We start from the raw sequence: 26,109 nt of genomic DNA, 5'->3' as shown, positions 1-26,109 counted from the left end.
TGGAGGGGGTGGGGGGAGGGCTGATGCTTTGCTGCTGCTTGCACATGAGAGGGGGGACTTTGGGGGTCTAACATTTTCCTGCCATTTATTCTTTGGAGTATGCTTCTGTTTTGTGGATGTCTGTGAAGAGTAGGAATTTCAGGCTGTTTGATATTCTCTGATATTAAATGGAACCACTGAATCATTTAAGATGAGGTCACTCTCAGGTTGGAGGAGCGACACCCCAAATTCCTTCTGGGAAACCTCCAGCCTGATGGCAGGAACTTCCGGTAACGCCCTCCTCTTTCTTCTACCATTCCCTACTCCTCTCTGACCTCCTCTTCTCCTCACCTACCTATCACCTCTCTCTGGTGTCCCTCCTTCTTCCCTTTCTCCCATGGTCCACTCCCTTCTTCAGCCCTTTACCTTACCACCCATCCCTTCCCAGCTTTCACTTCACCCTTCCCTCTAACCTAGCTTCATCGACCACCTTCTCGCATGTACTCCTTCCCAACTTCTTATTCTGGCTCCCCCCACCCCACCACTTCCTTTCCAGCTCCCGATTCTCCTACACTCCAAAGATGTCTGTTTACGGTTACTGAGCTGTGGCATGCTACATTTGCGCCAGGACTGTGGAGAGCTTGAGTACTCCCCTGCCCAGCACAACTTGTGACTAAATGTGGATGGTTTTGCATGATGGTAGTGTAGAAACTTGATCAGAGTGATTCCAACATCAACTTACAGCAGAGTTAGGCAAAAATTCCAAAGGCAGCTATATGGAGAGAGGTTTGGAGACAGGAGACAGGTTTATTTGGTACATTTAGTGCAATTGGAAAGGACATCAGTCTCTGGGGTTTAGAATTGGAGGGTAGCATCAAAGGTGAAGACCATTAACTATGGAAAAAATTCAAAGGTTAGTGGGAACAGAATCAGAATTCAAACACTGAATTAGGGAAGGAAGAAGTGAAAATGAGGACGAGCAACTGACTATATTTTCTTAAGGAAATCTGCCTGCATATTATAGATCTGAGTAAAGCAATTGGGACAATATTGTCCCAATATTCAGATGCTTCAATACAGAACAGGGTCAAACTCAGAGAACGAAGAGCAGAAGGATGGACTGAAGTGTAATTATCAGAGCAGATAAAGTAACGTAAGCTTTTCTAAAGCTTATGAATGTAGCTATTGCATGGGTGAAAGTTTTTGTGGAACTTTAATGAATTATGGAAATGAAAGTTTCCCTACTTACAATTGTCACCGAGAGCAAGTAGAAAAACAAGAGAACAATCTCTTTCATCAATGGGTTGTTCATTAAGAGGTTGTTCGGCCATCTTTCAAGATGAAAGCCCACTTATAGGAGGAACAGACCACACTATGGGAGAAGTATTGGAATACCCTAGCAATATGCCAAAAATCTTCACAGAATGCTTACTGATCATCTACTTAAAGTGAGATGTTTGACGATTCATGGTTCTAAAGCTATGTTAAGATGATGAAACATCATGGATGAAATGTGTGCGCCATCTACAACACTCGCAATGGCTTCTCCACCCATGACCTCTACCACCTAGAAGAACAAAGACAAAAGTACTTGCAGCAACATCAGCTGCAGGTTCCCCAAAATGTCGTTGTTCTTTCATTGTAACTTGATCTAAATGCTGGAACCACCAACAGCCTTGTCTGACGACCATTACAAGGAAGGCTGCAGTGGTTCTGATCTGTTACAGGTTCAGGACTATGAGGGCACAGCCTTAGAATAAAGGAACGTCCTTTTAAAACTAAGAAGTGGAATTTCTTTATCTAGGGGATAGTGAATCTGTGGAACTTGCTGCCACAGATGGCTGTGGAGGTCAAGTCATTGAGAGTGATAGGTGCTTGACTGATAAAGGGGTTAAGGCAGGAGAATGCAGCTGAAAAAAATCAACTATGAATAAATGACAGAGGACACGTGATGGACCCATATTATTAATTCTGCACCCATATTATTAATTCTGCACCCATATTATGTAGCTTTCTGGCTCAGCACCATCTTCTCCAGGGCAATTGAGGATGGACAATAAAACTCAGTGATGCACATTAACTGAAAAATGAATTTAGATAAACTTACTGACTGCAAAAGTGGCTAATTTTTTTTAAAGCTAAATAATTACCACACTTTCACTTGCTGTACATTTATTTGTTCTACAATGAATTAGTTTAGTTTCAAAATTATACTAGATTCTAATCTGCCATATCTAGCTCTTGCTAAGCATGTCATAACATATTAAATAAGATAGATGAGATTCTGCAGGATCATTGGGAAAAGTGTCCATGTTCTTTCTGTAGCCTGCAGTACTTCTGCAAATCCCTAACATTAATTAAAACAATTCATAGATTAAATTAAGTGGCTTGTTTTACTCCTGTGGTAGGAAAACCCCCAGATTATACATACATAAACTGCAGTAAATGGAATAATCCCAAACTGCATTCATCATGACCAAATTAATTCCACGTGAACCACTCAGGCCAGATGTTCAAAGATCCATTCAACTTCTCCACTGCCACCTTCTACTAGTAGAAAAAGCCATCGGAAATTGACCCTACTATTAAATAGCATCAGTTCTTCACACAGTAAATATCTTTCTGGTGATAATTCTGCAGCTTTGATTCTGTACAGTGAACACTTCAACTAAAGGTTGTCTACTGCTTAAAGAAATGGGAAGTTGAACATGATGATTAAGTCTTTCTTTAATTAGGATTCAAAACAGTTTGATTACAAAGAACAAAGCTATCAAACAGAACAAATTCTCAGCGCAAGATTCATCAAATTGTGAGTAACACACACAAAAACAGTCAACGTTCAGCCCAAGACCCTTCATCATCTTGGCTTGAAACATGGACTGTTTATTCCTCTCTGTAGATGCTGCCTGCCTTGCTGAGTTCCAGCATCTTGAGTGTGTCACTCTGGATTTCCTGCATCTGCAGAAGCTTTTGTGATAAACAAAAGGCCATCTCCAACTTTTGAGGATGACTGGTAAGACAAAAAGGAAACGTTCTAAGTCTGAGCTCTAAAGCAGAATAACACAATTTATTTTGAAAAAGCCTTATATTGTTCCTTGCTAGAAGGAACTGAGGACACAAAACTGAAAGAGCACTGACTTGCAAACCACAGGAAAGACACTTACAGTCGACCACTAGCTCATACACACTGAACAAGGATTCTCAGAGTAATGTGCTATTTGCAGAGCATCAGGGTGGTAAATCATTTTGTGGTACCTGTCCCCATTCTCTCCAAAGGGTTCTGCCTGAGTAGCAGAGTGATGAGTTCCTGAGCTTCCGATGCAGGAGCTTCATCTCCTTCTGGCCAGTTTATCTCATCTAAAAAAACAAAGAAACAGAAGAGGTAAACCAGAAGAAAAGAAAAACTTCCCACAGGTTGAGGGCATTACCGATTTTCACTTAAGGCAGGTGTAAACTGCAGTCCATGAGCCACCTGCACCAGGTGAGCCCACCAAGCATGAGCTACATGCATGGTGATTTATATTTAAATGACTGTTGTTAGTGATGTTGCCTTACCCTATGAACAATCTAATAGGCTTACTAACTTGACATGTGCTCATGGATTTGTGTTTTCTCTGACTTAAAACACAAATCTTGGGCAAATTCTGCAACACGGACAAGAGGTCACACTGAATCTTGTACCCAATGTCCAGCACAAGAACCTTCTACCAAGTGTTAGGTGAACTAACTCGAACTCTGAGGATGGCTGGTAAGAGGAGAAGTTTTAGCACTGAAAGAAAATAGCTCCATTTACCTTGAAACTGCCATTTTTTGTTCCTCAACAAGAACCTGAGGACACAAAACTGAAGGAGCACTGACACCCGCTGTCTTCACAACCACAGGAAAGACATTTAAGATGATCATAAACACAGAACTGGAACTGCAATGCCACAACCTTTCGCAAAATTGAGCAAAGCATCAGTGCGTTAATGGAAGCAGAGTGGGTTACTTCACACTTCACATTGTTCAGCATTGGACAGGATACAGAGGTGGTTCATGAGAATGGTCCCAGGAATGAAAGGGTTAACAGGAACATTTGATGGTTCTGGGCCTGTACTCATTGGAGTTTAGTAGAATGGTGGGGGTGGGAGCGGTGGGGGGGGGGGGGGGGTCAGTGGAGAGGAGAATGCCAGTGAAATGCTGAGTATTGAAAAGCTGAGATGCAGAAGACACTGAAAGCATGTTTCCTTTGGTGGGGGGAGCCTAGGATCAGAGGGCACAGCCTCAGAATACAGGGACATCCCTTTAGAACAGAGACGAAGAGGAATTTCTTTAGCCAGATGGTGGAATTCACTGCCAGAGACGGCTGGGGAGGCTAGGACATTGGGTATATTTACAGCGGAAGTTGATAGTTTCTTAATTAGTAAGGGCGTCAAAGGTTATGAGGCAAATGGTATTGAGAGGGATAATAAATCAGCCATGATAGAATGGCAGAGCAAACTCAATAGTCAAATAGCCTAACCTTGCTCCTATATCTTACAGTCTTAATGTTAGGCCGAACAATACTAACCTCCCCCCATTCAAAGAATCACTTAAACAAATATTAAGACCAATTTACAAAATAGTTGGCAGATGCACCCAATTACAAAACCACCATAAATGGTCCTGAGCAAAGGCACAGTTATACTTCATATAAACACAAATGAACCATAAATCAAAGGTTATAATTTAATTGGATTCCAGCAACTAAAAAAAATGAAATTAGTGATCACTAAATTTATTTTTGCAGACCTAATTTGCAATTCTATGAACAACTGCTCGTGGCTGTGATACCAAACAACTGAGAAATAAATTTATTCTGGTTTGTTTAGCCAGCAGGCTGCTCTATAAATGTAATTACATCATGTGGAAATGATACATGAATATGCAAATGAGCCACAGGGCACCCTGCGCCATTCACAATGCTCTTAATTAATCACTCAATTCCCACAGCCTTTCTCACCGCAGCACATGATAAAACAAGATGAAACAGACTTGACTTGTTAGTCTCTGGACAGCTGTAGTATTACAGTAGCTGCGGTTGCCTGGCTTGGAATAAGATACCCAAGTCCACAATCTCAAAACAAAGACAATTTTCCCAGATGCTTAACTAAATGTAAAATAGCACGGATAATGGAAATCCAAAAAAAAAAGCAAAAGATTTCTGAAAAAGGTCAATATTTGTTTTCAAAATGCCACATGTCTGTGGATAATTTCCAGTGTTAACCCTTGTTATGTCATTATCCTCAATAGCCAAAGAAATGCTCTTTGAAAAATTCTTCGTAACAAAAATAATAATATTAATGTTAATAAGTAATGTTAGCAATAAAATGGCAGCAGCACTGGTGTCTTAACAACATCTTTCTTTAAATGAAAGATCTAATATATTTCCTTTTGTAAACTTGAGCATCAAGCAAAAACAGCGCAGGAGACAGAAGAATTGTTATTTCCCACTTTGGCCAGCTGGGTGTGCAGATGCTCTACTCAGGGCTTGCAAGAGCGCGGCGCACTGCAATCCAGCTGTTGGAAAGTGGTTTCCAAGAGACAAGTTAACACCAGAGAGCTTTAAAAAATCTATAACACTAGCATTCTAATTGCTCCTTTGAACTTCATTGTCCATCTGCACTACACTTCCTCTGTAACAACAACATACTCTGCCTTCTGATTACTTGCTACTTTGATCGAATTATGTATGGCATTATCTCTGTCGGGGGCACACAAAAGCTTTTCATTGTATTTGGCACATATGACAATAACAAACCAATACCAAGAACAGATAGACTTCTGGGGTGAAATTAGTACATATGAAACTCAAGTTCAAATTGACCAAGCAAAAAGAGCTTGTGTCAAAGCACAGCTAATTTAATATAGTTATCGGAGCCAACTTCTGGTGCACACCCCAGGTTAGGTCTCACTGCAGAACAACTGAACATTATTACATAGAGTTTAACAATGTAATTAAAAATAAACCCTCTGTCTTCAACTTATAAAGTACATTTTTAAAATCTGCCATCACCTTCTCTTTAACGTAAGGTTATTGATCACCCTAATCTCAGCGATGCTCACCACTAATCACTTGTCCGAAGAGTTCCTCAGGCGTGTCTCCAAAGAAAGGCACGCAGCCAACGACAAATTCATAAAGAATGATCCCCATGGCCCACCAATCCACTGGCTTGCCATATCCTTGCCGCAAAATTACTTCAGGTGCAATGTATTCTGGGGTTCCACAGACCTGCAAGTGCAATAGCAACAATATTGAAATAGGCTCTGCATTTGGAATCTGTGGAGAAGTTTGCATCTTGTCATTGAAACACAATAATGCAGGAGCAGGGATATACCACCTGACTCCTCAAACCTGCACTGCCATTCAATACAATTATGGATGATCTTCATCTCTCCTTCTTTGTCCGTTCTCAACTCCTCAAACTTTCAAAAATTGATTTACTTCCTCTCTGAATACCTCCATAGATCCAATTCCCACCATCATCCACTGTAGAGAACTCCTGAGATTTGCCACATTCTGTGAGAAGAAATTTGTACCTGCTTCAGTTCTAAATGACCATCTTCTTTGTCCTGTAACTACATCCCCTTCGCTCGCGAGTAGAAAGATCTCAACCTCTTCCTTGGGATGTTCTCTTAGCGTCTGTTGGACTAGGGCACAAAACTCCTCAGTGAGGGGCTCACCTTTGTCCCCAAGCCCACATCTCAGTGAGTTCCGTGCCCACCGTGATGCTGAGCTCTTCTTCCGCCACTTCTGTCTCCGTGCCGACGTCTTTATCAAGGACTCTCTAGCCTGTACTGACAACTCCTTCTCCTGTCTTCAGCCCTCCTCCTCTTTCTGGACACCACAACCTGGTCTTCTGCCTGCTCTGGATCTTTTCATTGCTAACTGCTGACAAGAGATCAACCGTTGCGATCTTAACACTCCTCACTTGTAAAAGTGCCACATCCTTCCCTCAATTTCTCCATCTCCACTGCACCTACTTTCAGGATGAGGCTTTTCATTCCAGAACTAATGAGATGTCCTCCTTCTTCAAAGAAAGGGCCTTTCGTTCCTCCACCATCAATGCTGCTCTCACCTGGATCTCTTCCATTTTGTGCACATCTGCCCTCACCCCACCAGAGATAGGGTTCCTCTTGTCCTCACCTACCATCCCACTAGCTTCCACGTCCAGCACATAATTCTCCGGAACTGCCACCATCTCCAACAGGATCCCACCACCAAGCACATCGTTCCTTCCCCTCGACTTTGTTTTCTGCAGGGTTCACTCCCTACACAACTCCTTTGTCCATTGATCCCTCCCCACTGATCTTCCTCCTGGTACTTAGCCTTGCAACCTGCCCCTACACCTCCTCCCCCACTACCATTCAGGGCCCTAAACTATCCTTCCAGGTGAGGCGACACTTCACCTGTGAGTCTGTTGGGGCCATTTCTGTAGCCGGTGCTCCCCGAGTGGCCTCCTGTAGATCGGTGAGACCCGATGTAGATTGGGGGTCTGCTTTGTAGAGCACCTACTCTCCATCCGCCAGAAAAAAAAGATCCCCTTAGGCCACCAATTTCGATTCTACTTGCCATTCTCAGCCCAATATATCAAATCCATGATGAGGTCACACTCAGGTTGGAGGAGCGACACCTTGTATTCCATCTGGGTAGTCTACAACCTGATGGCATGAACATTGATTTCTTGAACTTACGGCATTGCCTTCCCTCCTTCCCCATTCCCATTTCCCTCTCTCACCTTACCTCCTTATCTGCCCATCACCTTCCTCTGGTGAACCTCCTCCTCCTTTTCTTCCATGGTCTTCTACCCTGTAAACTACTTTCCTTGTAGATTAACTTTCCTATATTTGCTTGTACATACATGCAATTGTTCAGTGAATTTCAACAAGTTTTGGCAAAGTTGCTTCTCTATTTTACTGGAAGCTTCTTTAATTTACTGTAGCAGGTGTCACTCTACTTCAATTTGGCTATTTTACAGATTAATTGTTATCACCGGAATTTTGTTATCTCAGGTATAAGAATGAGATTATCAGGATTGCTTTTCCCTTCGTCTTTCTTTCGTTCTCCCAACTCTTCTTTTCTGTTTGTTCTTGTAACACTTCATAACATGGCCATAAGTGACAAGTTTTATGCCTCATTCGTATCTTCCAAAGAGATGTTGCAGTGCAAAAACACCAGCCCTGCCGAAGGGTCTTGACTTGAAATGTTGACTGTAGCTTTCCCATAGGTGCTCCCTGGCGAGCTGAGCACCCCCAGCATTTGTGTGTGTTGCTAGGATCCAACAGATCCTATTTATTTGAATAAGATCATCACTCAATTTTTCTAAACTCCAAAAGGATACAGATTCATTTCCTCAGCTATTCATGATTAGGTAATTCTTTGGGTAATTCTTTGGTAATTCCCATGAATTTATCAAATCAGTCACTTCTGGACTACCGTCAATGTAGTATATTGCATCTTAAATAATGGAACCAAACTGTGTGTAGTGCTCCATGTAATGGCCTCACTAACACCTAGTACCATTGTAACAATATTTTCTAGCATCTCCACTTCAACCCTTTTGCAATAAAGTCCAAAATACCATTTGCTTTCAAAGTCACTTGCTCCACCTCCAAGTTAACTTCTTGCGATTCATGGCTACAGCATTAATTTCTTGAAAGTCTGCTCAGAATCTCAACAGATGGAAAGAGACGTGCCATAATCGGTAAGTGGATCTTGTCAGCAATTTGGGAGGCCAACTGACATGTGGCAAACCTGCCCACAGTCACGAATCCACCCACAAGGTTGATGTTGATCCTATGTAATAGGACGTGCACATCAGCAAATATCGCACACTCCACAGACAGCCACCAGTCTCCTGTGAAGTTCCAGCATGTTTATATTTTTTGTTTCAAGTTGATAAGAGTCCCACTTCATCATCTTTAACTTTACCGCAATCAGCAAGATCATGGGTTTTAACAGCTTGCCAAAGTCAGCAGGCGGTAACTGGGGAGGGAAAGGGAGGGCTTCCGTCCAGAGGAGAACAGTAAGTGTTTGGGAGAAGGGCACAGCTGGAAGCACAATAGCAGGGCTCAGCAGTCAGCATAATGATTGCAAGTGGGCGAGGGACACCAAAGAAACGATGATGACTAGGCTTCCTTGTGGGATCCAAATGATTACTTCTGGCCTACGAGGGTTCAAAAATTAAAGTTAACCTTAGCATTGGTTACCAATCCTCTATATTGTTTCCGCTGAGCAGGTTTTATCTGGAACTGTGATTTGCTACCTTCAGGGTTATCTTGTCATTCTGGCAAGTGCCCTTAAAAATCAGTGAGTTACTAATTACAAATGGACCAAAGGGGTTAAAGATTTTAAGCGTGTTTTAAAGATTAGCTTTATTATTCACACGTAAAAAGTCAAATGTGTAGTTTGCATAAGCGGCCACAGTCCAAGAATATGCTGGGGCCAGTCTGCATGTGCCACCATGCTTCTATCACCAACATAGCATGCCCACAACTAACCAATTCACTGCTTGGAAATGGGGTTAAATTAGTTGTTCACATTTCTAGTCTATTAGAAATGTTCCTTCTCTTGATCTTTTTCTGATATGTTTTGAACCAAAAAAAATTTAACTCATTCTCATCCCTCATTTAAAACAGAGGTCCTCAGAAACAAACAAAACTGCAGATGTGAAACCTGAAACAGAAGACAGAAATGCTGGAAGAACTCCGCAGTTACGCAGCATCTGTGGAAGTAGACACCAGTTAACATTTCAGGTTAAAGACTCTTTATCAGAGCTGAGAAAGAGAGAAAGCCCCTTCTCTGTTTGCCAGTTCTGAAGAAGAGCCTTCAAATTCAATGTGTTAACATGCTTCTCTTCCCACTGATCTTGCTTCAGCACTGCATTCTTCCAGCATATCTGTTATTGTTGCAAAATATGTGGATCCTACTGCACACGACCAACAGGTGTCAACGAAGGACTAAATGGAGGGCTATCATTATACTGTCAAATCACAGGAGACCTCTCAGCCCATCAAGCCTGTGCTAGATAATATTCCATTTCCCTAAACTGTCTCCACCACCTCTCAAATTGTTACTGTTCAGGTACCTGTCCAATTACTTTTTGGAAGACCTGGTTGATTTTGGGTCCCATATCTAAGAAAAGATGTTCTGGCATTTGAAAGTGTCAACAGGAGGTTTATGAGAATGATCCCAGTAATGAAAGGTCTAATGTAAGAAGACTGTCTGATTGCTATGAGCCTGTATTCACTGGAGTTTAGAAGAATGGGGGGAGAGAGAGATAAGGAGGAATTTATTTTGCCTGCAAGTGGTGTATCAGTGGAATTTATTGCCACAGATGGTATGGATACATTTAAAGTGGAGGTCGAGAGGTTCATGAATAATAGGGGGTTCAAATGTTAGAAGGAGATGGGAGGAGAATGGGCTAGAGAGAGAACATAAATCAGCCATGATCGAATAGCAGAGCAAAGTCAATGGACTGAATGAACTAATTCTGCTCCTATGTCTTATGATTTGGTTTCCACCAGCCCGGCAGGCAGATATTAATTAGCTTGCCTAACGAAATTTCAGTTTATTATTATTGTCACATGTACCAAGTTACAGTGGAAAAACTCTTGCCAACATTTGATACAGATCAAATCGTTACAATGATACATAAAGGTAGGAGAAGGTAAAGCAATCAAATGCATAAAAAAAGTGCCTCAGTTACAGAGAAGTGCAGACAGCAAGGTGCAAGATCACAACACGGTAGGTTGTGAGGCCCATCTTATCATACTAGGGAAATATTTAGTAGTCTAATAACACAGACATAGAAGCTGTTCTTGAACCTGGTTGTAGGTGCTTTAAGGTTTTTATATCTTCTGCCCGATGGGTGGGGTCTTCCATCATGCTGGCAGTTTTGTTAAGGCATGGAGAAGAGTAGGCAGAGTCCATGGAGGGGAGGCTGGCTTCCATGATGAGCTGAACTGTGTCCACAACTCTCTAAAGTTTCTCACCTTCACAAGCAGAGCAGTTGTCATTACACATCCAGACAGAATGCTTTCAACAGTGCATCGCTAAAAACTGGCAAGTGTCAATGGGGACATGTCAAATTTCTTTCACCTTTTGAGGCAGTAGAACAGATGGGGAGCTTCCTTGGCCATGGAACTGGCTATTGGTGATGTTCACTCCGAGGAACCTGAAACTCTCGACCTCAACACCATTGATGTAGACAGGAGTATGTGCACTGTCAATCCTTTCCTGAAGTTAGTGACCATCTCTTATGCTTTGTTGACAATATGGTGGCTGTTATGACACCATGTCACTGGACTCCACCTCCTCCCTGTACTCTGACTCATCATAATTTGAGATATACTCACTACAATGGTGTCATCTGCAAACTTGTAGATGAAGTTAGAGTAGAATCTGGCCGTGCAGCCTTGAGTGTATAGGGAGTAGAGGGCTGAGAACACAGCCAGTATTTAGAGTAATTGTGGCTGATGTTTTGTTATCCTTCTTGATTGTGGTCTGTTAGTCAGGAAGTCAATGCTGTAGTTGCAAAGGAAGTTATTGAGTGCTAGGTTCAGGAATTTGGAGCTGAGACTTCCTCAACATCCTAATTTTTGCCCAAACTTTAAATCTATGATGCTGGTCTTTGAACCATCCATTAAAGAGAATAGCTTCTGTCCATCTATCCTACCTAATCAATCAGCAGATGTTTAAACTTTTCAGATCCTAAAATCATTAAGTATGAGGGTTTTAAGTTTGTTGAAAAATGTTTAACAAATTAAGTGGCATTAAAATAATATCATGGAAAACTGTCTTTTGCAAACTGAACAGAGCAATGCAGTACACTATTTTCACAATCTGGATAGTTAAGCAAAACACTTCTGTCACAAATTCCTGGGTACGCCTAACAAAGCTAAATTTAGAATTTATTCACTTGGAAATAGGAAGACAAGGTACATCAATATCACTGAAAAAGCAATCATGAGTTTTAAATGCCAGACTTCACAGAAGTCCTTCATTATATTGAACCTTGAAGAGCAAGAGGCATTTTTTATAATATTTTAAAAACATGTCAATGCAAATATTAATACAGGAAAATAGTTTGTATTCAACCCATATGGCATATTGGCAAGAAGAATAGTGAAAAGAGTAGAAGAACTTCTGCAAAGACCAGATTGCTATCATTTGGTAATGAAGTGTGCTAAAAGGAAATGGAGCATGCCTTAGAATTTAACACTCTTCATGAATGTCGTGCATCACAGAGTTTAGAAATGCTCTACAGGGATTAAGATTCACACAATGCTGGCTTTCCATTTAGTCCTTCATGACTCCAGCTAGTTAAATGTCATAGGAACTATTTTGTTATTAAGAGATACAATTAGTTAAATTTCTGGGGGAGAAAAAAGCTGAAGACTCCTCACAAGAGGAAAGGAAAATTACTAATAGAGCAGAAAAGCAAATTAATTCTTGAATCTCATCTCCCAAACTGGCCAATGAGATTTGCATTGGACAACATTTCAGTTTTTTTTCTTATTTGAAATCTGTGACAAAAGGACTAACAAAAGTTATCTTCAAAAGGGATGGCAAAAAAAAATCTAAAGCTGTTTTACCCAGTCAGACTATAAAAGAACAATACTTTAAAAGCAAATTGCAAAAACCACGAATCATAGACTTGCTAAGGCATGAAAAGAGGCTTTATGCAATCATCAAAACTCAAATCAGTAGATAACATTTTGAGTTTTGTTACCAATTTATAATGATCAAGCCTGCAGGAAAATTGTAGTGAATTTTTTAACAAATTTAAATTAAAATCATACTAATTTTCATACTGTTTCATTGCTTTATACTGTTTAAGAGATGCAGAGTATAATTTATTTTGCCTCAGAAAGGTCCTCAACCTAAATATGACCCTTGTTCTGCTTCATAAATACTGCTTGACCTGCTGAGATAACATACATTACTTTGCCCTGCTCAGCATTGCTCTTACCTGCTTGTCAACAAATTCTCTGGCATCTTTCTCAATGTGTCCTTCATAAAGGTTTGTTGTCATGTTCATCAGCCCGACTTTTGATAATCCAAAATCCGTCAGTTTGATATGCCCCAATGATGTCACAAGCAAACTACAGAGCAAATATATAAATTTCAGTTTTCCAAAAAACACCAGTAGAGAACAAATAAAAATGTATAGTTAGTTGAGAAGCAACAAAAAAAAATCCCTGAGCTACTGCAAATCAAATCTAAACACAGATAATGAAAACCAACTTCTCTATTAACTTCAGGAACAACTTCAACATCAGATTTCTGAATGGACAATTAATCTATGAACACTACCTCCCTACTTTTTCCACTCTTTTAGCATTACTTATTTAACTTTTTTGATATTCACTTTTATTGTAATTTATAGTTTTTAAAAATGATTATGTGTTGCAATGTAGTGCCGCTGCAAAACAAATTTTGTGACATATGCTGGTAAAATTGAACCCGATTCTGATAATATTCCCACAACATCAAAACCACAATTGATGAATTGTGTTTATAACAGAAGTGCTAAATAAATCCAACTCATCACAAAGGTATAATTTCTGTGGCTTTTCAAAACATTTTCAGATGGTATCAGCGTTAACCAAGACCTTCATTAAAATGATCAGTACGTCAAGAGCAATCACATGTTCACAACTTGTTTAGTGGAGCTACACATAAAACTATCATTAGGCGTATGAACCTCCACCAGTCTGCACCTTCGAAAACCAACTGTAACCACTTGTTTCTAATCAGACAATATTTGTCAAACTATGGTTTCAATAATGTGGCTCTCACAGGCAGAATATAGGGATGAGCATCCTAGAGATTGATTTCAGATGAGAATTTTGAAATGTTTTAAATCACCAAACTCAATGAGTGCAGATTAAACTTATTGGCTCCGCGCTGAACTTTAGTCATTTGAATTGTTTCACATTTCCAAAAACTTGTATGATATGCAAGCATGCTGTCATCCATGATTAGCAGACAGCATAACACAGAAATGGCTCCACAACCTATAGATTCCTTTCAAGGACTCTGCAACTCATGTTCTCAGTATTGCATGATTCGCATTTTGTACATCGGTTGCTTGTTAAATATGATTTTTTCATAGATTCATAGTGTTTTCCTGGGCAATATGTAGCAACATATACTTACTTTGATAATAAATTTACTTTGACTTTAATTTGAGCACAGGAGCAAACTCTCCTGCACCCTGAGCCTCCTCCATCATCTTTAAGATAACTGGTGATCTACCCCAGTGTCTTTTTCTGGACACTCAATTCCATTTATGCCCACAAATCTGACAACTTCTTTTGACTGAACACAATGATGAGCTCTCACTGTCCTCTTGGAGAGAATATGAGTGAAGAAATTTGTCTTCACATCAGTCCTAAATGACCCTACTCAGTTCCCTGTGTCCCCTGTTTCTAGCCTCCTCAGCGTCTGGCCTGCCAAGGCCTTTACAAATTTTTGTGTTAATGAAATCTCCTCTTAGCTTTTTGAATCATAGAGAAGGTGGTTAAAATCCCTCTGTGTGTGGCAAACCCACCATCCCTGAATCTAATCTACTAGAATTTCACTGTACAGCCTCAATGCTCTCCTTTTCTTACTGAAGAGATCGAAGTAACTCTAGGCAACTGTAATAAATCTTTCTTATGGTTATATTCAAATCCTTTCACAATAACACACCAGTCATCCTCTTCATTTCTTGCTGTTCCTGCATGTTGGCCTTCATTGCCTTGTGTAGAAGCACACTTCAATCCACTTGATCATCAACATGAGCCAATCACTCACCATTTAACAAATAGTAATCCGCAACATCTGGTATCCTAAGATTGTGAAAAGCACCGGCCCTGCCAGTTTTCAACAGTCATCGGCTGCCATCTTGATAACAATGCACTTATTACTACTATTTACTTCTGACCAATGACTAATTCTGATTCAATGCCAATATAGTACCTCCATTTCCTTGTGCTCTAATCTTGTGGGCAGGACTTGAGTGAACTCCCTTTGAAAATCTAAATGCACTACATCCACTGGTTCCCCCCTCATTTAGTCCTCAATGAATTTCATTGGGTCAGTCAAACATAACTTTTCTCTCATAAATCCATACTGGCATAACTCAATCTGCTTATTAACTGCAATGTGTTGTGTTATTACATCCAGTATGGATTCCAGCATTTGCCCAACCACTACTGTTTGGGCTAACTAGTCAGTTCTCTTGCTCCTCTCTTAAATAATGGGTTCACACTTGTTCCTCCATCTATAAGAAAAATTTCAGAATCTATAGAACTCTAGAAGGTAACACCAGATACATCTGAAGTCAGATATTACAGAACACTCTGGGATGTAAATCATTGGCTCTGTGTGATTTTAGGAAGCACTTCCTTCAATAAACATCAGCATTCTGCACATCACTCACTCAACTCTATAGGAATTAAGATGTCTCCTAATGAATCTCATTCCTTCAGCTCGTTAATGTGGGGGGAACAGAAATGTCTCACAGCTCATTTATACTCCTTATAGTGAAGGACTGGTACACAAAGATAAATTGTCAGACTTACAAATGTTGTTTCAATAAATAGTAAAATTTTAATGTGAAATGCAAGCATTTTATCTAGCTGATGCATCCATCTGAAATGCAAGAGCCCCTCCATTATAAAGCACTGTTCTGCGCTGTTAAACAGTATCATCAGTGTGATAATGTTATGCAAATCATGTTAAGCAGGATGCATCATTCCCTGAACTTTAAGAATATATACATATATATATTTCCGTTAGGAAAATGATGTTATGTCGACCTTTATCAATTGCTTACAGCTGAAATCACATGGAAAGTATAACAAGGCTAGGCCAGCTAAATTTGCTTTCTACCTAAATACATTATAACTTCAGTTTGAAACTTTAAATCAAAATCTGAAAGGTAATTCAGCCTTTCAACAGCTTACTAATGTTTACATGAAGAATGAAAGAAAAACAAAGTGCTGGAAATGTGCAGAAGGTCAAAATTTCACTTCAATGACTTTTCATTAGAATTGTGTTAATATTCTGATTTATTTAGAACTCCAACATCTGTAATGTTTGCTTTAGGTTTATAATAAGGAATACTATTTACTGAGTTCTTGAAAATGAAAACTATAGTCGGTGCAGTTGTTTCTCGGACTCAGCAACGGGGACTTACTAGATTTGTATTACCTGACCAGATTAAAGGAAGGTCAATTGTTTAATGTCGTCCACATCTATTACTTCCCTAATTCTGAAGTCTTCATATTTTATAATAAATCTCTGACCTTCTAAAAGAATAAAAGATTCTCATAGGAGGGTGGAGCTTAGAAGGGTTAATGGCACCCAATGGGAACTCCTTTGCTTGCATCTTCAGAAACAGCTCTATTTCCATCTTTAATATCTCTATTTTTCCCTTTCAGGGTTCTTTTGAAGACCCTGATCTGGAGTTACATGCTGACTATGGTTCTTCATGGGAATGGGACTCACTCTCGGGGTTCCATAATTGGCCGTTGTTTGGCACGCCAAAGGCTCGGCCTAAGAGTCTGGCTTGGATTCAGAAGCCTAGGATCTTGGGGCTCTGGAGATGGGCGGATCGAGGGTTGGTGTCACAACAGGAGACCTGTGTGTCATCGAGATATGCTGTGTGCCTGGAGACCTGGGATCTTAGCAGTCTTCAGGCACGGTATTCGAAAAAAGCGACGTAACAGACTTTTAACATCATCAACCAGCAAATTGTTTGTTATGTCTCTTCGCTCGCTGGGAAAATGGAGACACCTCTTTCTCCCTTATTAGGGAGAGAGAGAACCTGCAGTATGTCGAATGCTGGGTGAAACGCGGTGTCTTTGGGGTACTGCAACTCTGTGGCTTCACTTTTGCTTGAGTGCTCAGTGGCGGTGCCAATGCTTGCTTTTTTTTGCCGGTGGGGGAAGGGGCATTGTTACTTGCTGCCACTTACGCGCGAGAGGGGGAGCTGGGGGGGGGGACTTTGGGGTTCTAACATTTAACTATTTGGGGGACTCCTTTGGGGCACTCCTCTGCTTTCATGGATGCTTGCGAAGGAAAAGCATTTCAGGATGTATATTGTATACATTTCTCTGACATTAAATTGTACCTTTGAACCTTTTCATATGCACAAAGTAGCACAACCCATGCAATAGTGCTTTCACTGAAAGTTTTCACCTGTTCTGATCATCTAGTGACACAACAGGAAAACAGGGGAAAGGAAAAAGGATTAGTACTTTCCCAGCATATATGACACATAAACTCCAGCCAGGTACAAGTGTCAATTTTAACATATTTTGATGACAAACTCCAGCACCTTCATCAGGAATGATGCCTGGGCACATCTAGTCCAATGCTATATATACCACCACCCCGTCATCGTCTGCCCCTCCTGATTGGTTAGTTCTCAACCAATCAGGTTTCAGTTGTCTTACTTTGTTTACAATTATATTCCAGTTCTTACTTAGAGTGATATCTTCATCTTCGTTAAAATTCTTATTCTCTAGTGTTATTTCAATAGCTTCCCTCACCAGGCAGTCCCAAAAGCCACTGGCGTGGCACAGTTGTTTTGTGCGGAAGTCAATCCCATGGCCATTGCCTGTGCAATGTTCTGCTACTGCCGATTTCTCCAGGTAACCCAAACGGATACACTTCTGTGCTCCTTGATGCGGGTTTCCACTGTGTGTCCCATCTGGCCGATATACGCTGCTCTGCTTTCACAGGGAAATCCTGTAAACGCTAGCTGTCCGGAGTCCCAGGTTAACTTTGATTTGCATAAGCTGGGATTTCAGCTTCCTTACGGGTTTATGGGTGGGAAAGGAGGTTCACAAACACTGGCCCTGCCATACTTCACAAAATATAAAATACCTGCATTCAGATAGAGAATCTGCATGGTTTTGTACATTAGAGATCATGCTTGATGAATCTTTTAGTTCGTTTTTTTAAAGAAGTAACGAAATATTGATATCCAGACACAAACATTGTTCTAAAAAAACTTCTCCTCTTAGATCCCCTTTGCACACCTTCCTTGCACCTTAGACCTAACCTCCTTGTTTTTGATACTTCTGAATTAACAGAATAATTGTAGCTCACTTTACAAGGGCAAATTTGGAATAAGCACCAAAATGGTTATCTAAATTTAGTCTCTCTCATTAACATATGGAGAGAACAGATTTGCTCAGAGGTCCCCCCCGTGCTAACAATATACTTGGTCAGCTCCAGGCATACGCTGACCATCTGGTTTACTTATGCACCCGAGGAAAGGTAACCTTCTACCCTTACCAGCCAGGCCAATATGCAATCCTGCATGCTCACCAACTTGCCCACAGGATCACCCCTGACCCCTCTCAAATGAGAAGCCATTAAGTTCAGGGGAGGATTTGGGATGAAAAATAAATGAATGAAAAATGATAGTCACTCAAAGCTGCCTTAACAAGTTCTTGCTTCAGTCACATAGGCCTTTTCCTTTCCAAGAGTCTTTTATTATATTGTGGTATATCTTTGTATGTGTCTGACTCAATGATGGCAGTTAGTGGCTTGGATGAATGTTTTTATGTCATTGAAAAGAAAGGGGACATCAATAGTTTGCTGAAGATGCAGAAAATGTTTTACTCAAGAACACTGTTCACAGATTCAATTTTTCCCCCATGGAATTACAATTAAACATTTCACTATATATCCTGAAGTTTTCCATATTTGAAATTTCATGAAAAGCATACGTGGCACAAGTTAGTGCAAACTTCCTGTGAAATCTGCCTCTGCTGGTGGCATCAATTACGAGATTGGAACTTCCAAATTCTAATGTTTAAAAATCTGTAGCCAATACTTATATACTTACTTATCTGGTTTCAGATCTCGGTGAACAATTCCGTAATTGTGGAGGTACTCCAGGGCGAGCACTGTCTCGGCAAAGTACAGTCTTGCCATATCCACTGGTAAAGGGCCCATGTTTTTTAATAGTGTAGCACAATCTCCACCTGAAAATAAACAAACTTATTCTTTTCCCGTCAAAGGCAGGAAATAGTGTATATTGAAGGAAACACGTCACCAGCAAGCAGAGAAATCCCATCTGCCCAATTCATCTTCATCTTATTCCCACTTCACCCGACAACCAATCCTCTCTCGTACCGCGCCAACCTCCTCTTCAAATTTTGCCATTATTTACAGTAGCCAAGTGGCCTTTCAATGCATCATTGGAATACAGAAGAATGCTAGAAGACCAGGAGGCATCCCAAGTAGTCAAACACTGAACATGCAAACTGCACACAGGCAACACTGGAGGTCAACATCGAACCCAGGTCACTGAAGGTGTGAACATGAATGTTTTGTATTCTAAGCAAAGGAGGAACAAGGACCATCATCAAGACAATCACACTCGCATTACCTTCCACATATTCCATCACCATGCACAAATGCCGCTTGGTTTCAAACGAGCAGTACATGCTGACCACAAAGGGATTTTCAGCGAAAGTCAGAATATCCCTCTCAACAAACGCTTGCTGAATTTGGTTTCTGAGGATCAAATTCTGTTTGTTTATTTTCTTCATTGCAAATCTCTGTTTGGTTTCTTTATGGCGCACCAAATACACAGCTCTGAAGAAACAAAAGACTTGGTTAGTCCTAAAGACATTCTACGAACAGGTGTATCAAGATGGCTTCAGGGCATGGCAACCCACTGTAAGATGCTCTCTGCAGATCTGCTCATTATCTCTACTCTCTTAAATCTAAATTGTCTCGGTTTGTTTTGCACTCTGTTATTGTTTTACCTTGTACTACCATCAATGCACTATGTGCTGATTTGATCTGTATGACAAGCACATGCTTGTGACAATAACAGATCAATTCTATTAGCATTGCTGAACAACCAGTGATTAAAGACCATTACACTTAATTTACAAACTCACCAGATACAGCTAGTTTTGATTTCAGCTAAAGCCAATGACCAAACATATACTATTAAGTATGCTTAAGACAGGAGACTTTATTAAAAACATTACAGGGAGAATGCAGAATGAAGTTGAAAAAAGTTATGAATGAATGGCGTAGCAGGCCCAATGGGCAGAATGGCCAAATACTGCCCCTGTACCTTATGTCCTTTATTTTCAATTTCTGTCGAAAACTTCAACAATATTTCAAAATCTAGCAGAGATACTAAAGTGTTTCATTGTATTATGCCATGACACCTCTCAAAAATTGGGAATAAGATGTGCAGTCTCCTTTTACAAAAACTTCACTCCAACATTTATTTATGACAACATAAACACAAATGCTGACAGGATATACAAGTGAGCTGCCCTAGTGTAACACTCACCCATAGGCTCCATTACTGATCAGCTTCATGGTCTCAAAGTCAAGTTCATGAGGCTTACGCCTACCTTGCACTGAAGGACTAAAGCTCTGAAGAAAGAAGGAAGCTATTTTTAAAATAATTATTCTTTACTGCAAACTAAACTCTAAAAGTATATTAGTTGCTTCGATTCCTGAAATATTACTTCAGACCTTCAGCAGATTTCTCCTTTTCATGTCCTCTAATTCAATAAACATTCCAATTGAATAAAACTTCCCTTCAAAACCCACGCATCTGCTATTTCAACATTAAACTCATCGGCAGAAGGAGAAGCCAGCTCCAAAGCTGCTTTTATGGTGATCTTTTGTGCTCAACAATGCAAAGGATACAAGAGCTGTGGTAAGCTTGGGTTTGGCAGAACTGTATCCAGGGGCTTAAGCTACTGGTTCAATAACACACACAAATCTTACCAGAGTAGCTGGAAATTTATACTCAAGTAATTAAAATAACGCTTAACTTATTCATGTAATGACCATCACATGTTATTTAAACAATCTGATTTATTAATGCCCTTTAGGGAAGGAGATCAAGTTCAAGTTTAAATGTCATTCGACCATATATGAATACCCATGAATATATCCAAAAGAAACAGCATTTCTCTGGGGCTAAGTGCAAAACACTGAACCAACAGTCATAAATAGCACAAGACCCTTAGCATATATAAAAGAGCAGTAAAATACAGTCAAACCAACAAATATAGTCTAAGTCCGAGTTCATGAATGTTGCAGCAGTTTACAGTCGAAAACAATACCGCTAATCTTCTGGCGTGTCAACACGGCATCAACTCCAGCACGAACGTCATGCCACACCGCCTCCAACACTCCATCAGAGCGCCAAACTCCGAATATGGGACTGCAAACTTGCGGCTTAAAGTCTAGCTCTTGCTGAGGACGTGCAGTTCCCTCACCATTCACCAATAAACCAGTGGGCTTGTAACATTCCACACCTCCAGTGTCTAACGGGGTCTTGCAATCACAACAAAATGACGAGGAGGATCACTGCACACCTCCTTCACACACCTACGCCCCTCCGTCACAGGCAGCATCATGATCCACATCAAGTCCAGCTCCTTCAGTTTCTCCACCAACAAGCAACTCACTGATAGGGCATGCCTGCAGTACTTCAAGTCCACCAGGGTCTTGTGATTATGAAAAATACATTTAAAAAAAGACAATAATACCTTTGGTTGACCCTGTACAACCTGCTGGATCAGAGTGTGCTGACATTTTACCAGAGGAGATACAACATCATCTCTTTGTCTGGCCTAATTACGACACTGGAACCAATTAGGCAGTTAACAAGTTTAAATGTTGGCTCAATTATGTTCAGGGTACCTCAGGATGGACCATAAATGTTATTCTTACCACTCACATGGTTAGCAAATTAAAGTAGAAAGGATGAGCTGAGGTTCAGTTTGAAAAAGGCCAATCAGATCCTCAAGTCTCTAGGCAAATCAGTTACTTCTCAATACATTCCCTCCAGTTATCACCCATTTATTTAGCGATACAGCACAGAGTAGGTCCTTCGACCCAGAGACCCCCAACAAACCCGATTAACAGTAATCTAGTCACAGGACCATTTACAACAACCAATTAACTTTCCCAGTAATGTGGGAGGAAATCTGACAAGCTGGAGGAAGCCCACACATTCCACTGGGAGGACGTACCGATACTCCTTGCAGAAAGGTGCCAGAATTCAACTCCGAACTCCAGAAAGTCCTGTGCTGTAATCGCGTTGCACTAACCGCTCAGCTACTGTTGCATCCCCGATTAGGTAAATATGATGGTTTGGAAACACTGTTCTAAACCTAGTTGATAAGTGGTGGCTTAAATCTCACATTTAAAAGCCGACTCGGGGAAAACACGACTCAAACTGTATGCGACGGCAGAGTCACCAAGCAAGCATCTCTACAACACCGCTTAGATGCCTTTGCCATGGAATAAAGCACTCTATTCATGCCAGTTACGTAGTTTTATTAAGTAACCGAAGTCTAGCCACATGTCTGTGGTCGGGCAGTGATGTAGCCTCTCCTCCACACTAGCCCAGTGTTAGGAAAGCAGTCAGTCACTTGCCAGGATGGTCAAAAGGGCACCAACTCCTCTCCTCTGATGGCACTGAAAATAATGGTGTTAGATCCTCCCTTCACGGAGATGGTCATTACCTCACACATTTGTGGTGTAACTGGCCTTTGCCTCTAGTCAGTTCTGCCTTGGCATTGTTACATTTAAATGAGGAATGTTTCACTGCATCACACGAATGGAATTGAACAAGGAGGATCTCAGTCCATTTAGTTTTGAGATACTAACATAACAAAATACTTTCCCAAAAGCTACTCAAGACTGCAGCAAGTATCCACCTGGAAAATAAAGTTGGATTCTCAAGTTAAAATGAAGCCCCAGTGATGAGTTAGCCGTAGATCCATATAAAAGAAGTTTGCAGCATTTCGTGGAATTACGTATCATTGTAGAGCCACCCTAATATATCAGTATCAAGCTGCCCTTTCATCCCTCTCACTTAGCTCCAAGGCCCCTGCAACCCAATAGCTTCAACGATACTTAATCTGGCTTTTCACCCTGTAACACCCTGGTAAAGGTTTTCCTGCTAATGTTGCAGGGTATTTCATGTAATGGTCTTTCGGTAGAAGCAGTGTTTAGGTTATTGGATATAAGGGATGCTTAGGAATGTGGGCCATCCAATCAGGACTGTGGAACGGGGAGAAGGTTCCAGAGAAGTGTGGGGGCGCAGTTTTGTGACTGACACCGGTGGTGGTTCTTTGTCTTTGTTTGGCAGGAGATGAAGAGAGAAGACACAGGAGAGAAGCAGTTATAAGATTCGATCTGGTGGGGAAAACGCGATTCAATGGAGCCACACAATTATACATCTTTGTAATTGTATGCAGAATATGAGATCTATTATTTCATGTTGACTGGCTATTGTAAATCACACAACATTCACACAAACCGGGGACTGGGTGAGTGAGACATCCCAACCCCATGGATTTGGCGGGACCAAAGTCATGTACTTCCGAGACGTATGCAGCCAGAGGAAGGCGAGTCCTCGCCGTGGAACTCCGTGGCTGTTAGTGAGGTACAAGCCAAGTGGTGTTGTGCAAGGATCGATACTGGGATCTGAGCTGTCTATATTATAAATCTAAGACTGGGAGGAAAATCAAAGATGGATGGGTTGGAAAGTTTGCAGAAAATAGAAAGATCAGTGATATTGTGGATAGTGTAGAAGATTGCCAAAGGATACAGGTGGATATCGATCAGTTGTAGCAATGTCTGGAGAAAAGGCTAATGGAGTTTACTCTGGAGAAATTTGAGCTATTACACGTTCATAGTTCCAAGTTCATAGTTCTCTGAAAGTGGCTGCTCACAGTAATAGCGTGCTAAAGGCAGCAAATGGCATGCTTGCCTTAATTGAGGAATTGAGCTGAAGAGTTGGGTTGCTATGTTGCAGCTTTTTAAAACTCTGGTCAGACAGAATCTGGAATATTACATTCATTTCTGGTCGCTACAAGGAGAGGCTGGACAAACATGCTGTTTTTCTGGAAAGGCAGAGGCTGAGGAGGGGAGGAGGCCTGATGGGAAGTTTATAAGCTATTGAGAGGTACAGATGGAATGGATAGTCTCTTTCCCGCAGGGTGAAAGTTACTATTATTAGAGAGCATGCAGTTAAGGTGAGAGGGGACAAGTTCAAAGGAGATGTTCAGAGAGTGATGAGTGCCTGAAATTATTACCAAGTCTGGTGGCAGAGGCAAACACAATACACACATTTTAGGGGCTCATGGATAAACACGTAACTGGCAGCGAAAGAGGGGTGAGGTGGGTTCAGGACATTGTGTAGGCAGAAGGGATTAGTTCAATCAGGCAACCACTAGTTTAATTAGTTTGACAGAACATCAGCTGAAGGACCTGTCCCTGTGCTGTACTGCTCCTGTTCTCAAAGGAAGTTCAAATTGTATGCACTGTGGTTTCCCAATTTTGCCCTTATCCAACTGCACAGAAGTTCCTGGGACATAGGCAAGAAAAACTTCAGTATTTATGGGCTTCTCATTTTGACTAGGGACTAAACATGTTAATTAAAATTTTAACATATGTAACATTCTGCTTGTGTGGATTTGAGAAGACTGATATTCAAACACTTGTCGATCGTCTGGAAGGACCACACAGCATCGAAACTACTGGGGATTTAGTCAATAAATAACTTTATATTCTATCTATAAGAGAGAATTGATGCCAAACCTCAAAACTTTTGAGAATTACAATGTGAAGAGTGATTTGAAAGAGTATACTTACACTCACTGAGTCATCTGTTTCAGGAATCTCTGCTGTCCCACTATCGTAGCTAGCCAATTGGGCCATTTCTGTTGAAAGAGGAAAGTTCAGATGATTATCTGAAGTAAAGGGAAAATAACAGAAGGAAAATGAACTGCAAACCAGATGCCCCAGGGACGAAAAAGGCTAAGAAGATTCATTTTATTGATTTATCTTTCACTGATTTCATTACTTGAGTTCTAATAAATTCCAGACTTTGTTTTACTAATTCTAGTAGTAGTAGTAACATGCCACGGGACTACACAGTGAAATTACCATCTCCATGTAATTCTCTGAGACTGCGAAGATACCATTTAGTGTTTGGCCCAGCATTTTTATTTTCTCCACGCTGTCTGCGACTCTTTTAACCTATTACACTAATTACCTGGGACCTTCAAACTGTGTCAGAACTCAGAGCAGTGGTTAGTGACTGACACAATCCTCAAATTAAATGAGGGCGGTAGTAACGCCTGTTGAGATTTCCAACACATTTACAAACCTGCAGAGCATCTGTTCTTTATTCCCGTGTAAACCATTTCTGAGCACCCATGATACAAGACTGCTGATATCAACACAACATAAAGCTCCCTCCTGGAGAACCCATCTGTGATACAGTCACCAGTGCTTAATAGGCCACAAATTTACTTTCCAATTGTCATCAGGAAAAAAAAATAAATGGATTTGGCACCATCTCCTAACAGCAGTCCCTATTACAACACGAGCATGTGTGTGACATGCTGGAGAGAATGATCTTAAAGATTGTGGGCCACTGCAACGGCTAACGCACCTGAAACTATTTTGCATATTTCAGATCCCAGTTTGCCAAAAGATGTGTAAGAAAGAGAAATATTGGTTTAATTAGATGGGTTCCAATTAGATGCTCAAATGCTTTTTTAATGGCTGTTTTTAATGTACGGCTGCTGTTACATTTGGGGTTTAATAGAGCATCAAGGCAAGTAAAACGAGTGTCACCGGTGGTCATATTGTGCCAAGTGAACAGGAGCAGGAGCACATTGCGCCGAGCAGATGTAGGTTACCTGAGCCAGGGTAGGAGAGCTTTAAATAAAACATAGCACTTCCTGATGCATTATCCACAGTTACACATCAGTTATTAATTACATGCTAATTTTGCCATATAGCAATAGGTAGGAGCTCAAATAATGCTTCTAAGCTTTATTGTTAATAAAGCTGCTGTGTTATACTGAGCAGACTAAATACTTCCTGTCTGATTGTGCTCATATCAAATTATATTCTGTAGTGAAAGACGCACTAACATTTAAATTTCATTGCCCTTTGAAAAGGTCCCCAGATAGTTTAAAAACACATTACCAAATTATTTTTGGCCAACTAATCAATGATTGTAAACATAATCACTTTAATAACCATGACATATCTGGACACCAAAAAAAATCAAAATGCTTAGAGTACTTCTA

General features: G+C 40.7%; 1 protein-coding gene across 19 annotated transcripts in view; it reads right to left on the bottom strand.

Moving 5' to 3' along the window:
* LOC132396665 (microtubule-associated serine/threonine-protein kinase 4-like) overlaps positions 1–26,109 on the bottom strand; it is a 398,948-nt gene that overhangs the window by 33,092 nt on the left and 339,747 nt on the right. For all 19 annotated transcript variants that reach the window (XM_059974425.1, XM_059974427.1, XM_059974426.1 and 16 more), the window contains 7 exons: positions 24,659–24,726; positions 20,325–20,410; positions 19,398–19,606; positions 18,852–18,990; positions 12,972–13,104; positions 6,064–6,229; positions 3,235–3,336 (listed from right to left, as the gene is read on the bottom strand). In XM_059974425.1, the coding sequence (XP_059830408.1) occupies positions 3,235–3,336; positions 6,064–6,229; positions 12,972–13,104; positions 18,852–18,990; positions 19,398–19,606; positions 20,325–20,410; positions 24,659–24,726 (903 nt within the window). The remainder of the gene's footprint in view (positions 1–3,234; positions 3,337–6,063; positions 6,230–12,971; positions 13,105–18,851; positions 18,991–19,397; positions 19,607–20,324; positions 20,411–24,658; positions 24,727–26,109) is intronic.

Source organism: Hypanus sabinus, chromosome 7 (genome assembly GCF_030144855.1).
Source record: "Hypanus sabinus isolate sHypSab1 chromosome 7, sHypSab1.hap1, whole genome shotgun sequence".
Lineage (NCBI taxonomy): Eukaryota > Metazoa > Chordata > Chondrichthyes > Myliobatiformes > Dasyatidae > Hypanus > Hypanus sabinus.
The sequence above is the reverse complement of the archived record's forward strand: the minus strand, read 5'-3'. Positions and strand labels throughout refer to the sequence as shown.